The sequence below is a fragment of the Halichoeres trimaculatus genome, unplaced genomic scaffold (genome assembly GCF_033239565.1).
Source record: "Halichoeres trimaculatus isolate MK-OKI-2021-1 unplaced genomic scaffold, fHalTri1.1 fHalTri1_scaffold_3, whole genome shotgun sequence".
NCBI classification, from domain to species: domain Eukaryota; kingdom Metazoa; phylum Chordata; class Actinopteri; order Labriformes; family Labridae; genus Halichoeres; species Halichoeres trimaculatus.
The window spans coordinates 28,741,594-28,755,985 of NW_027437181.1; the positions used below are offsets into that span (position 1 = coordinate 28,741,594).

At 39.8% G+C, this 14,392-nt stretch overlaps 1 protein-coding gene across 2 annotated transcripts in view; it reads left to right on the plus strand.

The window, feature by feature from the left end:
* Positions 1-13,582, plus strand: part of syt9a (synaptotagmin IXa) — a 32,951-nt gene extending 19,369 nt beyond the window's left edge. For both annotated transcript variants that reach the window (XM_074667011.1, XM_074667012.1), the window contains 4 exons: positions 8,532-8,652; positions 8,753-8,924; positions 9,152-9,281; positions 12,901-13,582. In XM_074667011.1, coding sequence (XP_074523112.1) covers positions 8,532-8,652; positions 8,753-8,924; positions 9,152-9,281; positions 12,901-12,969 — 492 coding nt within the window. In that variant the 3' untranslated portion in view covers positions 12,970-13,582. The remainder of the gene's footprint in view (positions 1-8,531; positions 8,653-8,752; positions 8,925-9,151; positions 9,282-12,900) is intronic.
* Positions 13,583-14,392: the final 810 nt, after the last annotated feature.

Here is a 14,392-nt window from a genome sequence, read left to right on the forward strand (position 1 = left end):
TTTTTCAAGGTGTCTGTCTCCTGCAAGACCCTGAACACATCTTTTCCTGCAATGAGCCTGTAGCAAGTTTGGTCTTGAATGGTTTGACCAATGGTATGCATGCAAATATATGTGACAATATGTGCAGACAAAACTATTTCCAGCACTGTCCTGTTAAGCAGTCCATAGGACAGGGCTTAATGGCCCGTAAACCGTATATCCCTGTTATAAAGACAGACACCCTGATTTGGTAAAGACTCCAGTGTCTCTGGCAGTAAAATGATCATTTTGCACCAAAAAATGAAAAATGAAAAAAAAAGAGAAGAAAATAAGGAAAAAAAAAGTCACAAAGCCAAAAAAAGAAGGAACAGCAGCTGCACATATTTTCAGACCTATTATAAGAAAGAAGCAATTAATGTGATTGCACTAATGACTCCCAGAATCACATAAATGTGTTGCTTCATTTTTGAGACTTTATTATAAAAGGCATAAAAAAAACCCCAACAAAACAAAAAACACAAAGTAAAGCTACTTTAGCAAAAATAATACAATTTGAAAATGATCATTTCTACTCAGAATGATTTTGCATAATGTTTCATGTTAGTTGAGGTTTGACTCTTGTAGACTGACATTCAGCCTGATTAGACTACCAGGCTTTCCCACTGACTTATGTTAACAATTCTTTCCCTTTTTGTTTCGTAATGAACTGAAATGCTATTGTATTATTTAATGGTTAATTTATTCTTTAATTGAGTTAAAGTGTGTTTTGTTTTCTAAGGTGGGCCTTCAGTTTAGAGCCCAAAGTTCTGATGTGTCCCCGTCTGTCTATTCTAAAGACCAGGGGTCTCAAAAAAGTTCAGCCCACTACTCCCCAAAATTAAGATGTTGGAAACCTGCCTTCCCATGTGTTGTAGGTCAACATGCCAATCCAAAAACAGACAAAAATAGAATAAAAACACGATCAAGATGAAAAAAAAAATACTTTATTTGGCTAGCTGTCTAATGTGGAAGACAAATAAAGTATTTTCTGTTTGCATGGTTTAATATCAAATTGAATCCATACTTTTGTTATTTTTTTATAGGATCAATATCAATTAAGGTTGAAAATTCTACTCCTTTCTAATTTTTAGAAATTAACCAGAATTTACAGGTATAAACGGGAACTAATGGGAATTTTCAGAGAATTTTCAGGATTTTATATTAATTGCATTTACCTGGTCAGATACTACATGTATAAACATTAAACATTTTGGTTTGTTGTAAGCAGACATACATGCTAACATGTCTAATGCAATATTTTTAAATTACGCTTTAATGATTTTTTTTTTTTTTGTCATAGCTAGCCTCTAAAAACTAAACACATTTTGAAGAGCATTTATATTTTAATTGTGTCCATTACCTAAAGTTTAACCATTAAGTTTGTTTGTCTCAGTACTATCATCAAAACCTACAGTGACAGGACGTCTAGACCCCTAATCGATAAATGTGGTCTCAGTGTAAATGTTGTCAGCTGGTGAAGTACTGATTTATGATTATCAAATGTGCCTGGGATTGTTGCACATGTGAGTCATGGTACACAGTTAAATATGTATTCAATTTCACTTAAACTTCCTTTAAGTAGAAAACAAGAAAAAAAAAGAAAAGATGTAGAAAATTTCCACAATTTCTGGGGCAAAATTTCCCAGGATGTTTTCTATAAAAATTCATTGAAATTGACAGCAACAAAACCCTGAAAATTTCCAATATTCCTCAGCTAAAATTCCTTTAGAAATTTTCAGGAAACTGTCCTGACATTTACCAGCAATGTACCAGCCCTTTGCAACTGTGATATTAACATGCAATTTTAAATCATTTAGATTTGAGAAAGCATTCTGAGATCACTTTTTTAAACCCCAATGGGGACCCAGACCCCCTCTTTAGGAAACCGCTGCTGTCGGCTGCAGATGCTACAAATAGCTGCTGGCCAATGTTCTCGATACAGACAGATTCTAACAATGTGCTGAAGACCATTAACAGCCTCTTACTCCTTTACTCTAGAATCAGTGATGGCAAGAGTCCTCTCTGTCTCTCTGTTTCTGTCTGCCTGTTTCTGTCTGTCTCTCTGTTTCTGTCTGCCTGTTTCTGTCTGTCTCTCTGTTTCTGTCTCCACACTGACCCAGAGTCACTCTGTCTACATGGTTCATCGTTCCTAACACGGTGCATGCGGTACATACAGCTATCATAACCCTTCTTGGCATCCACACCGTCAGCAGCTGTGTCCCACTTTCAGAGCACTGACACGTTCTAATGAGGTTTTGGGTACATGAAGTGACAAAAATAAGTGGACGTATAGAAAAAGGACATTCCAATATTTAACACTTGAGTATGGGTATGATTTCACTTGAAACAAAAAGGAAAAAAGTTGATGCCTGCAGAAAGGATTTAACATGTCCTTGGGTTATAGAGCTAGATCAAGATCTTAAGCTTATGGAGATGTATTAGTTACTAACAGGTGGTGTACTAAACACAACAATCGTCAAGTCAAATCTACAGTATTGTCACTGAATTGCATACAAGCAAACAAAATCTGAGGCCAAAGGAACATTAACTGGTGAAAAAAACAGACTGAGATGAAAACAGATGCTACTTTATAATCTGCCTTAGCCAACCAAGCTACAAGAAAGTAGACAGACATTTAAATCTAAAATTTTCGGGCTATTCTTAATTATCATTCTCACCCCTTCCTCTTCGTCTTTTACCCCTTTCCCCTGGCCCCCCTTAAGGGCCAAGGGAAAGGGGTAAAAAAACATCTTTTAGAAACGAGACGCCACTTGTTCCCTGCTACATAATCACCTCTAGTCTCTCTCTGGCTGTCGTAGGCAGAGGAACTGCTCATTTACTTCCAGACCAAACACATTTAAAAAAAGTGATGATAAAGTAATGTCAGATAAGGGCGACAAACTCACAGCAAACAGACACCACCATGACGCACTGCATCACATGAGTAACAAGACAGCTAAGCCATGAATAGCGTAAGCCAAGCTAAGCTATATTGTGTAGCTTCTGATGCCGTATGTTTGCCTTTCATAGCTCATGTAGCTCATGCAGCTTCTGAATGCAGCTTATCTATACAGTCACTCATTAAACGGCATCTGTCCGCAACAAACCCTGGTCTGACCTCGGTGTAGCAATTATTTACTGTAGCTGTCACTTTAGCAGTGTTTGCTAGATCATTATGATAAGCGAATTCAAAATAAAATCAACAGTTCAAAACATGACTAATATTAATGTGAAGTAGCAAAGGATTGGATATCTGATTAAAAATGGCAAATTTATCATACCCCTTAGTTTCAAGTAGGGTCTCGGTTTGTCTTTGTTTCGAGGGCTATGTAGCTCTTCCCCTTGATCTGACAGAAATTTGGGAATTCCCTTTACTACACCTGCACTCGCAAAACCAAGGGCTGAAGGGTTGAATTGGGGTTGGCCTTTATTGCCTATCTTCTTTCAAAAATAGGCTGTGTTTACATTTTAACAGCTAGGATTCACATCCCCAAAAATGGTTCCAAAAATGCAGAAAAAAATGGAAGTTTGTTGCTTGTGATTTTGGTGCTTCTTTAGTACATGGGTAAGATAGGCTGTATCCAACCCGCATGCAGCAGTTATTCTGCAGTGGTGTGTTCAAACTTCAGAGTCTATCAATAATATGAAGAGTGAGGTTACCTTAGCTCTGCTTGAAAAGGTTGAAGTTACTAGACGTGGTGGGACATGACAAGGATTCATTGATGTTACATGTTATGGACACAGCTCAGAGCACAGAGCTGTGAGTAACATTAAACAAAAAGTCTGCTAGTCTTCTGTACACTAAACTTTGATACAAACTGACTTTACCAAGTTTACTTGTGGTCACTTGTGCATATCCAGTGTCTCAAGACTTCTTGAGATGTGTCTTATGACATATTTGTTAAGATGTCTTGAGACGTTTTGGTAAAGTCAAGACACGTCTATAAGACCCATCTATAGACATAGTCTTAAGATGTCCTAAGATGTCTTCAGATTTCTTGGAAATATTTGTGTCTCAAGATGTTTAAGGTATTACTATTCACGACTCCTTTTTTATCAGGTCACTTTAACATTCAATCTTGTTTTGTTTTTTAGAGTTAAACTTTCATTACTTGAAACAGTGCTTCAAACATGTTTCAATACATTGCCTTGTTGCTTTGCAGCCTGCAAAAAGTTTTCTTGAACAGAGAAGCATAGTGCTAAAAAGATTGCTCTCCATTCATTTGCTTCCAAATCAAGTGCACGCCTTGCCTAGAGTCACGTCTTTACGACAGTGGGTGATGGATCATTTCCTCATGTGCTGGCTGCAGCCACAGTGGACTGTGTAATCATTTATTTAGTGCAACTGTGCAGTATGTATTGAGACAAAGGTAACATGGAGAGTGGTCTCATGTGAGTATTTCAGGGTCACAGTATTCACAGTAATCTTTCCACTTCTTCCAGGCTTCGGCTTCTAATATTCCCTGCGAGTTCACTAACCAGAGGCAGAGTGCACCATCATGACTGATAAAACAACACACACACACACACACACACACTGCTCAGCCATTTCAGCACCTTCAGCAGCAGAAACACAGATCTACTCCTTAATGTGATCTTAGGTGAAGTTCAGCAGCAACATTCTCAAAACGTGCAGGGTGATGCGCACGCTCTGCTATGTGAGTAAGTCATGACCTTGCTCTGTGTGCTGTCAGTACCATGGGGAATGACCGGATGAGCACATGCATATTTCAGTGTGCCTTTCTGCAATCAGAACGGCCAAGCTGATGGAGTTTATTACAGGGCAGAGACTGTAACCATGGAGCTAAAGCCTGAATCTGCTGCAAAATGTTTGAAAAAAACATCATTAAGTCCAACAGGGTCACAAGAGGAGAGCTTAAAAACTGAGACAGTATAAGTTATGCTGATGAGAAGTTTTCTAACGATGAGTTCTGGATAGCTATTTTTAAATCATGAAAGTTGTGTTTGCTTTTGTATCTATTAGAAAGTGGGCATAAGTTAAAAGAAGAGGCGCTGACAGCTGATGAGTGAGGAGCAGACATGAACATGTTTGTTTTGTCTGCTTGTGAAATAGAGACCTCAGATTTATACTGATACTGACAGAAGTATTGATTCTGTGTGTGTTTGTGAGTGTGTGTTTGTGTGAGAGAGATTTTGTAAACTCTGAACGTCGTGCTGTTTTTTGGGGGAAGGGCTACCATGTCTGCCCTTTCCTATTGATTTGTAACTAATATCTCCCACAGTCAGATCAGAGAGGAATGTGACAGGTGTTGATGGAAACCAGAGAGGCACAATATCTTGAGAGCTGTTCAGTTTTTTCACTCAACTGTCTTTCACACACATACATGCACACACACAGTTTTGTTCTTTTACATAATGCACACTTACACACATGCCCTGCAGATACCTCAGATACAAGCTGATCATCTTTGAACACCACTGCAGAGGGAGGACATTTTTGCAGGATTCGTCACGATCACTGGACAGATGATCCGTCTTAGAGGAACGAAAAGCTCATCATTAAATCATGATCAGCAGTGGGACTGGCCATATGGTTTGTTTTAGAGACAGATTTGGCTCAGTGAGCTTTGTAATTAATTCAGAATCATAAGAAATTGTGTCTTCTGTTCTCACGATCAGAAAGCGATCTAATTTATCAATATTAATGTTTTATTTGAACGTTATTCAACATTTTAATTCATGCCCTTGGCTTTCAGTGTGATAAGACTCCAACAGGAACACTTTTTTCAGTCGAGCCTGATTGGAGTGTGACATTTTGTTGGCCTTAAATACAGTTCATAACCTCTTAAAGGTCCCATATTATGCTCCTTTTCTGCAGTTTAATGTGGATCATTGATGTCTTCATGGAATGGTAGTAACATGTTTTGGTCCAAAAAGCTGATTTAGTGGGCGTGACCCTCATATGTAAATGAGCCACTGCTGATACCCCCCCTGCTCTTCCGTGTCACTGAAAGCGGCACGATGACTACCGAGCTCCGAGTGCACAATGTTTAGAAAACAGCGAAGCTTGTTTACCAAGCTTTAACATTACAGGCTAAAACAACAGGCTAACCGTAGCTACAGTTAGCACCCTGAAGCTAACACAGAGACAGGGGGGACACTGAGGAAAAGCTCTTACATCTGCTCCACAGCACACAGCATTTAAAATACTCACATTTCCAGGGTCAGAGGTTTGTTGGCGGATGGTTGGTAATGCGCCTGGATTCAGGACCAGTCTATTTGCTAGCCCTGTGTTGTACTGTCCAAAGTTGGAAAAGCAGTCAGCCGTGAAGTGACTAGCACACACATGCACAGTTTTACTGAGTGTAGCTGGCACATTTCCTTGATAAATGAACTCTAGTCACTGAGTCTTGTCTTCTTCAGAGATGGGAAGCTTGTGCATGGAACTATGTGGCTGTTTACAGCCAAAAACAGAGCAGTGATGGCTCTTCAACTTTAACATTCCCCTCCCTGCTGCGGGAGAGGAGTGGGCGGGGAGGGGGGTTTGGGGGTATCTGCTCCGATGGACCAATCAAGTCAGACTTGCTCCTGATTGGCCAGAAAAGGGACTCGCTGAAGTCGGCAAATCCCCAAAAACCAAACAGCTCGTTTTAGGTCAGGATTTTACATTCACAAGCACTACTAAGTACAAGTTTTGTCACTAAATATCTCATTTTGTGGGCTGGGAGGAAAGCCAAAGACCCACAAATTTCACTAAAAGACTTAATAAAGTGATTTTTGCACAATATGGGACCTTTAAAGATCCCAAATCACACAAAACTCTACACCAACCCATCTCCTCCCACTTGTTTCTAGAGCAGCACAAAGACCATGAAGCATGTAAGGCCCGCGGGATCCTGATGAGATGTTTCTGGATGGTCTGTCGGTTAATCCATCAAAGAAATTAATATGCCTTACACCATAGCCTTGGTGAGCGTTTTATCCTGACGGTAACAAAAACCCCACGATGAGATACAAGAGGGATTTAGGTCTTAGGATGTGAAATCTTCAGCTCTTTTTCTTTCTCTTCGTCTCTTTCTCCGGAGCTATATCTGTTTTGCAAATTCATGCGCACACACACAGATTAGATTAGAGATAATAAAAGAGCTGTATCCCAGAAGAGGACTTTAATGCTTAGCATTGCAGACAAATTGTTGAAAGTGGCAATAAATACTGATTTTAATTTAAACTACGGAAGAAAAAAGTTTTGAAAGAAGAAACAAAGTGCACTAAATATTTAAGTTTGTAATGGAGTTATAATTCAACCTCTTAAGATTCTGCTAAGCCTCAACAACCTTCATAAAAGTAGACATAGCTTTACCATGCAAATGAATGTTTTGGATAAAAATGTCTCTGCTTTAATGAAGCTGATACATAATTGATTCAGAAAAGCTTTCCACAATGATCAAGGTAAATAACCCCCAGGGTCAAAGAGTCAAGGCCCTCTGCTGAAATCTTAGTGTTGAAGATTTCCGTAGAAACAATCCATGCTGTCAAAATGTATGAAACACTAACCTAAGGCCTGCTGCGAATTAAATGTCATAGGCCATTGATCTCTCCTGCTGGCAGACAGCCAATATATCTGTCTGTCTTCTGTTTCTTTTATAAGCTGAGCATTACATACCTGTCTCCTTCCTCTCTGCAGGTAAACTAAGAGAGACATCAACCACAGCCTGCAAAAAGAATACAATGAACTTTGTCTTGCAAACACCTGCCTACACTGAACAGCTCAAGCAGACCGAGTTACAAAGGTTATACTTCAAATGTTTGTTTCAAAGCGTTTGCAGCTCAAAATCATGCAAAACCAAAAACTTGCTTTTCCTTTCCTCTATCCTGTTCCGTACAGTTCCGTTTTTTAAACTTAGTGTCAACCTCTTGGACCAAATAAATATAAAATGTCTCTATCTTAATGTTCCAGTCACAGCTTATGGAGCAGCTCTTGCGAATCAAATCAGCTATATATATATTTTTTTTCACACACTGATTGGACTCGCCAGGCTTCCCTTTACAAATGATTGCACTGAAAGTTAACAGCAGATGGCACCTGACTCAAAACACCAACACAACCTTCCCGACACACCAGCGGATCAGCAAGAGACTCGGCTGTAGGAGTTGTTGTCTTCAGCAGACACGTTTGTGTGCTTTCCTGGTTCTCACATGTTTCGCTGAGTTATTTTAAGAGCAAGTGATAAGAGAGCTGCTGCCTCTCTGCAGCTGAACAGAAGTCGCCATGTTGGCTGAAATGTGGGAGGCTTTTATCTGTGCAATGTGACAGAAGAGACTTTTCCCGAGCAGAAACATTGGTTGAACTCTGTAACAAAATGTCAGCGGGCCGTGCCCAAATACCACTCACTTTCAGCTGCAGTAGTGACAGGTAGAGCTAAGAATACTCCAAGTGTTCTGTTTGTGTGCTGATAATAATATGAAAGCACCCAAAACCTGTGTGGAAAACAGGATTATAAACTCAAGATGAGGCTCATGGTCGACTGATAATGTCTTGTGCTTTGTTGCAGGATAATGTGGACCTCGGGGATCTGATGTTTTCGCTCTGTTACCTGCCCACTGCAGGCAGGCTGACCATCACCATGATAAAGGCTCGCAATCTAAAAGCCATGGATATCACCGGTGCATCTGGTAATTAAAGCCTGATGGTGCTTACTGTATATCTGCAGGGCCTCTCTGGGATTCTGAACGCAAATGACTGTTTGATTGCCGTTTTGTTTCATTCCAATAGATCCCTATGTGAAAGTCTCACTCATGTGTGATGGCCGCAGACTGAAGAAGAGGAAGACGTCGACTAAGCGGAACACTTTAAACCCTGTCTATAACGAGGCCATTGTCTTTGATGTCCCTCCAGAAAATATAGAGCAGATCAGCCTGCTGATTGCAGTGATGGACTATGATCGGTTAGACGCTTTTACAACACTTTATGAGTCACACTGCTTTATAGCTCTTTTGCATGAGTCATTTTTAACTTAAAATGACAAAAAGAATGAAATTATTTAACTTCCTGTCACATAACTAGTTTGACTCTTTTATCATCTTCCTCTCCTGAGATGTTGTGTAACATTACTTTTGGAAAGCGGGGTCAGTCGTGATCACACTGCATCCCTCTGTCTCCTTGTGCCAACAGCGTAGGCCATAATGAGGTCATCGGTGTGTGTCGAGTTGGCAACGATGCAGACAACCTCGGTCGAGACCACTGGAGTGAAATGCTCACATATCCTCGAAAACCTGTCGCCCACTGGCATCCTCTCGTTGAGGTGAGATGACTCTTCTGCGACATGTGTTTCCATGCATGCCTGGATACTGAACACACAGAGCACATATTTTTGCTTGCAGTGAACAAAGTTTGCTAATAAAGCTGTCACAACTGCTGTGCTGCACTGAGCACAAGTAGGGTTGAGACCTGCGGCAAGAATTTCCCTCTACTAATCAGAAATGATGTGTGAAGAGAATTAAACATGGTGTATGGCTCAGTCTCCCTTAACAAGTTCTTTAATTCAGTCAGCTGAAAAATATAAAAATCCTACAATAGTGTCTGAAGATTATGTTACAGAAAAATTATTTAACTCAGGAGGTGATGTATGTGGTAAGAGGTGTGTGAATAATTTTGATTGAACTGGGAAAATATATTGAAACCAGTTCATACAGGGCAGAAATACTGTTTTAGAAATGTTTTTAACTGACTAAATCCTCGTCTACTTTTGACAAACGTGTTATTTTTTTTCACTTTGTGTTTCTTCTGATAAACTGTCTGCAGTTTGCAAATTCCACCTGAATTTGCTCGATGGTGCTTTATTTTGCTATCAATAGCTGCAGCTGTTGTTGCTTCAAATATCAGCTATGATGATGATTTTTAGTTTACTTAAAATTTACTTAATGCTTTGCTGTGTTTGGACCAAGCGGCAACCTCCAGTCCAAGAAAATGAGACAATGCGGATGTGCTAAAATCTGCTGTTTCTCAAGTGTCCACTTGAGGCTGGCTCTGGAAGTGACAGAAGTCACACACACGCTAAGCCAAAAAAATCTGTTTTCTAAGCAGAAATTAACATATTTACAGCCTGGTTCAAAAAACATCTCCTGTCTGAATCGCTGATTTTACAATCTGCACGTATTATACAGGGGGTGAATTTTTTTTTAACTCAGCAGTTCAGTGGATATTAAGAGCTCGAGCTCGCCCAATCAGAGACACAGCTCAGGTCACGTGACTGACGGGTGCCCCATAGCTGTTAGTGTGGAGACTCGAAGCTCACGCCACTTCCAATATGGCTGGGATAGCCAATGTGCTTCATTTTACATTTCAGGAACAGACAGGTGACGTCAGGGAGACCATGTCCAGTTATTATACTCGAAGCTCACGTCACTTCTTGGATTTTCCTCCTTGCCGCCAGAATACTTGCCACATGTTTTGCAAATGTGTGGCATTGTCTTAAACAATGAAAAACATATGGTATCACTATTTTTCTTCTGCTGACACCCTGTTGCAGAGGTTCTTGTTCTTTTTTCCTTCATTACCTCCACCAAAGAGCTCATGTTTTGGATCACAGTCTGGATCCAGGACTTTTTTCAAGGATTCTTTATCATTGTGAGATAGGGACATTTTTACCATATGTGTATAAAACTCCACCATAAATGGTCAGATTGCTTTGCAAAACAATACAAGACAAGGTCACCATAATTTCTGACAGATGTAAAAGTACGATCCAGATCCTGGCGATATTCTGAATACTAAGATCTGGACTATGAAATACGTACTGTGTCATCATCATTTTCAACACTGTCAGGAAACAAATTATCGTAGCAGACAGTCTGCTGAAAGGGAGTATAACATTAAAGTAGGATTAAAGTGTTGTGTGACAATCACAATACGCTTGGTGGAGCTCTGCACTCCCTGAGTGCTTTTCTACTTTTCAGAATGTAACACTGGATTCCATATGACTACTACTTTGTATTGGCCAGTTTTGTTAACAAGTCATTAAAAGCAGGTTTCTTTTGTTGTTCTCCAAAAGTATTTTTATAGCAAGAATAAATAACTGAATTTCTAATTATTCTTTTACTCCTAAAACTGCCAAAAATATCTCCCCAATGAAGACTGAAGGTAGCATTAAGTAAAATTAAGATTATTTAAACCCTCTGCGAGGAACTCTCAGTTTGAGTCCATTTTGGCAACCCCTGTGGACAAAGATGTGCATGTGTAATTTTTGTTTTCATAACAACAACAGCAACAGAACAAATTCTGCTTTCTATGACAGTTAGATATTTTACAATAATTGCAAGGGAAAATGTAAAAAGGGCTGTAAACAGAGTGTGTTGTTAAGCGCTTTATCCAACACCTACCAAGCAGCAGTGGTTTCAGGCATTAAGAATATTTATGAAGGAATAGTTAAGCTTTCCATGGTGTTCTGGTTTTGCTTTTGTAGCTCATAAGGGGGTAATGATATAATTCCAGTCTGTTTCACAAGCAGCTAAAAGTCCCTTGATGGGAGCTTCAAGGCAAATGGGTAAATTACTGGCATTGGTTAAAAATAAGACAATAAAATTATTTGAAATGAGCAGCATAATAGAATTTATAGCACATAATAAATACGCCAAGTCCCGCAGAGGAGAGAGGGTAAATGAATTAGTGATCAAGCTTATCGCTGCCCAGTCATTAAGTCACAGAGGACTCATTAGCATTCACTGATAACAGTGTGTTGTTACAATGAGACTGTAAAATGATTTTTTTGGTCAGCAATGATGGATTAATGGCTGTAGGATGTCTTCTGATAAAGGACATTGAAGTCTGGACAGCTCTCAGACATGATGGACATGTCCCTGTCAGGATCCTGTAGATTTACTGAATTCATCATCTCCAGTTATAAAGACATGGTTTCCTGTACAAAGTCAACAGCAGGTGATAATGTTTTTTATGGAAGTACATTTGTGGATCTGATGATTGGAATTAAAGTTGCCAAGTTTGAAAGTGATTCAGCTGAAAGCATGTGTGGGTACATGTGGTACCAGACGGAAGCTACTTTCTGTGGGAAGTTCACCTTTAGATTTTGGCTGGTCTAATTATTGCAATAACAAAAATTATTCTTCTCCTGGGAGAAAAGTACTTAAGATTGTGTGTGATTTGCAGGAGAGTGGATGAGGCAGAGCACTGAGAGCGACTGCAGAGCTGAAATTCTGTCAGCAGAGAAGTGGAAGTCCCACTGAGAAGTTGAAGGATGGTCGCCCCGACCTGTTCACTCAGCCTTGAAAAATAGCTTTATTTTGTGTCTTTGTGAGCACATCAAAAGGCTGTGCCTGCAAAATACAAAGAGACACTGAGAGTCAGAGGAAATTGAGCTTGTTATGTTTCTTCTGGGGCTATTAGAGTTTACAGCTCTTTGAAATCTTCATAGGGCCTCCAGAAACCTCATTCCGTGTGTACTGCCTCTCAATTCTTACTCAGTCAAAGTTGTTGTCTTCACAAGCTCTTCATCCTCAAGCTCCTCCTCACACAGTGGTCTAAACATGATGAAAGGTCTACTTGTTTGTTTGTAAAGTTAGCCACTTGCTCTGTAAAAGCTTTGGTCTGTTTGCTTGGGGATGATAAGTGAGGCAGTCACAGCAGTGCAGTGGATTCCAATAATTGAGCGAAACACAAATAAAGCAAAAAGAAAAAAAAGAAAAAGAAAAAAATAATAACTCACAGTTCTCGTTGCTGCCAGATTCATAACTCTGTAGGTGGTTTGCATATTTTTTTAGAGGTTCCAGGATGAAAAGCTGGCGTTAAAAAAATTGGCTCTGGCTTCATTTTAATGACTGTGTGTGTTTGTGTGGTGCGAGACAGAGGACTCTTGCACATGCACTGCAGGAATCTAACTCTTGTTCCCACCTGCCTCTTTCCTGCAGTACCAGGGGACCACAGGAAGTAGCCAGGGTGGATCCTGTAATTCTCTGAAGACACCTCCTTCTCCGTAGCCTTGAGCAACAATTCACCCCAGGGCACCAATCACCTGAAGCCTCGGCCGTTCCTTTGGACAGCAGTGATGCTGAGCGCTGCACGACGTGACCACACTTGGGAAAGAGGGACACGGACTGGATCAGTTGCATGTTGAATGACCGCAAAGATGGATGTTTTCTTTTTTTTAAGATGTTCCACAAGAAAAGCAACAAGCTGAGACAGACATTTTACGTCTGTGCTATTCCTGGGTTTATACAGTAGTTACTGTTTTTTACATAGTCTTGTTACTTGTTTTAATGAGGTGAGTCTGTATTTGCACAATGTACTTACAACCAGTTGAACTGCCATACTGTTTTTTAATTTGGTGGTGAATTGGTGCATGAGGTCATGGTTTCAGTGGGATTTCTTCTCCTCGTTTGTTTGTTTCTGACTCTATTTTTGGGAATACGACGTGTTGTTCTGTCAGTTGATGTAAAGTGACGGTTAACTTCTAGGCAAAATTCCTGTAAGTAAGGTATGTTGAATGTTATCAATAAATATTATTCCATAAAAAAATGATCTCTGCCAGTTACTGAAAGAAACAAACCCAGTCTGACTTTCCTGGTTTTACTTTGTATGCAACAAGAAAAATAAAAGGCTCCTGCACTTCAAAAGTTTGAAAACAATTATAATGTGAGAAAGTTTTTATTGAATTTGTTGCATGGCAGTTCTGTAACTGTTAAAGATTAGAGCGAAGCAGCCAAGTGAGCTCTGGAAACAGGCAAAAATGGCTGCTTGTGTAAGAAGATTAAGAGAGCCTGCAGACACAGCTCAGTCATGAAACTTTGCCAAATTGGTAGCTACTGTAAAGCAGTTTATCACTGAAAAATTGCGAGGGTCCCCTTGAAGTGAGAAATCAATTTAATTTTGGGTTACGCACCGGATGGAAGGCACATTAAATGTGTTGCTCATAATTTGGCGAGTTGTTGTTGAGCAGTATAATTATAAGAGCTTGTTATACTTTAGTGGATCCTCCTTTTTTTACAGTGAAGAACAGTCTGTACCCTCAAACGTGTTTTTCATTTCATTTGCTTTTACAGCTTACAACCATCTATTCCCTCTGGGCTTGTTGTCATGCTACAGTGATGCCTCTCCTCATTCAGTCGCCCTGGCAGCGAGTGTGAATTTACAATTTAGTAAGTGCAATAAAATGTCTTTCATTTATGAATACACATACAGATGCTTCAGGCTGCAAACAGGGTGCTGTTTTAAAGGGCAAATGGAAACTCCAGTGAGTACATACTGTATCTTCAAAAGAACCAGAAGCAAGACTCCCTAAAAAAAAATTCTCCTTTCCATTTACATCCCCCATGATCTCAATATTACAACCATACAAACAAATCTATCCCTTTAAACTGGGGGAGGCACTCTGGTTTTATGTGTTAAATGTGGGTTAAACAT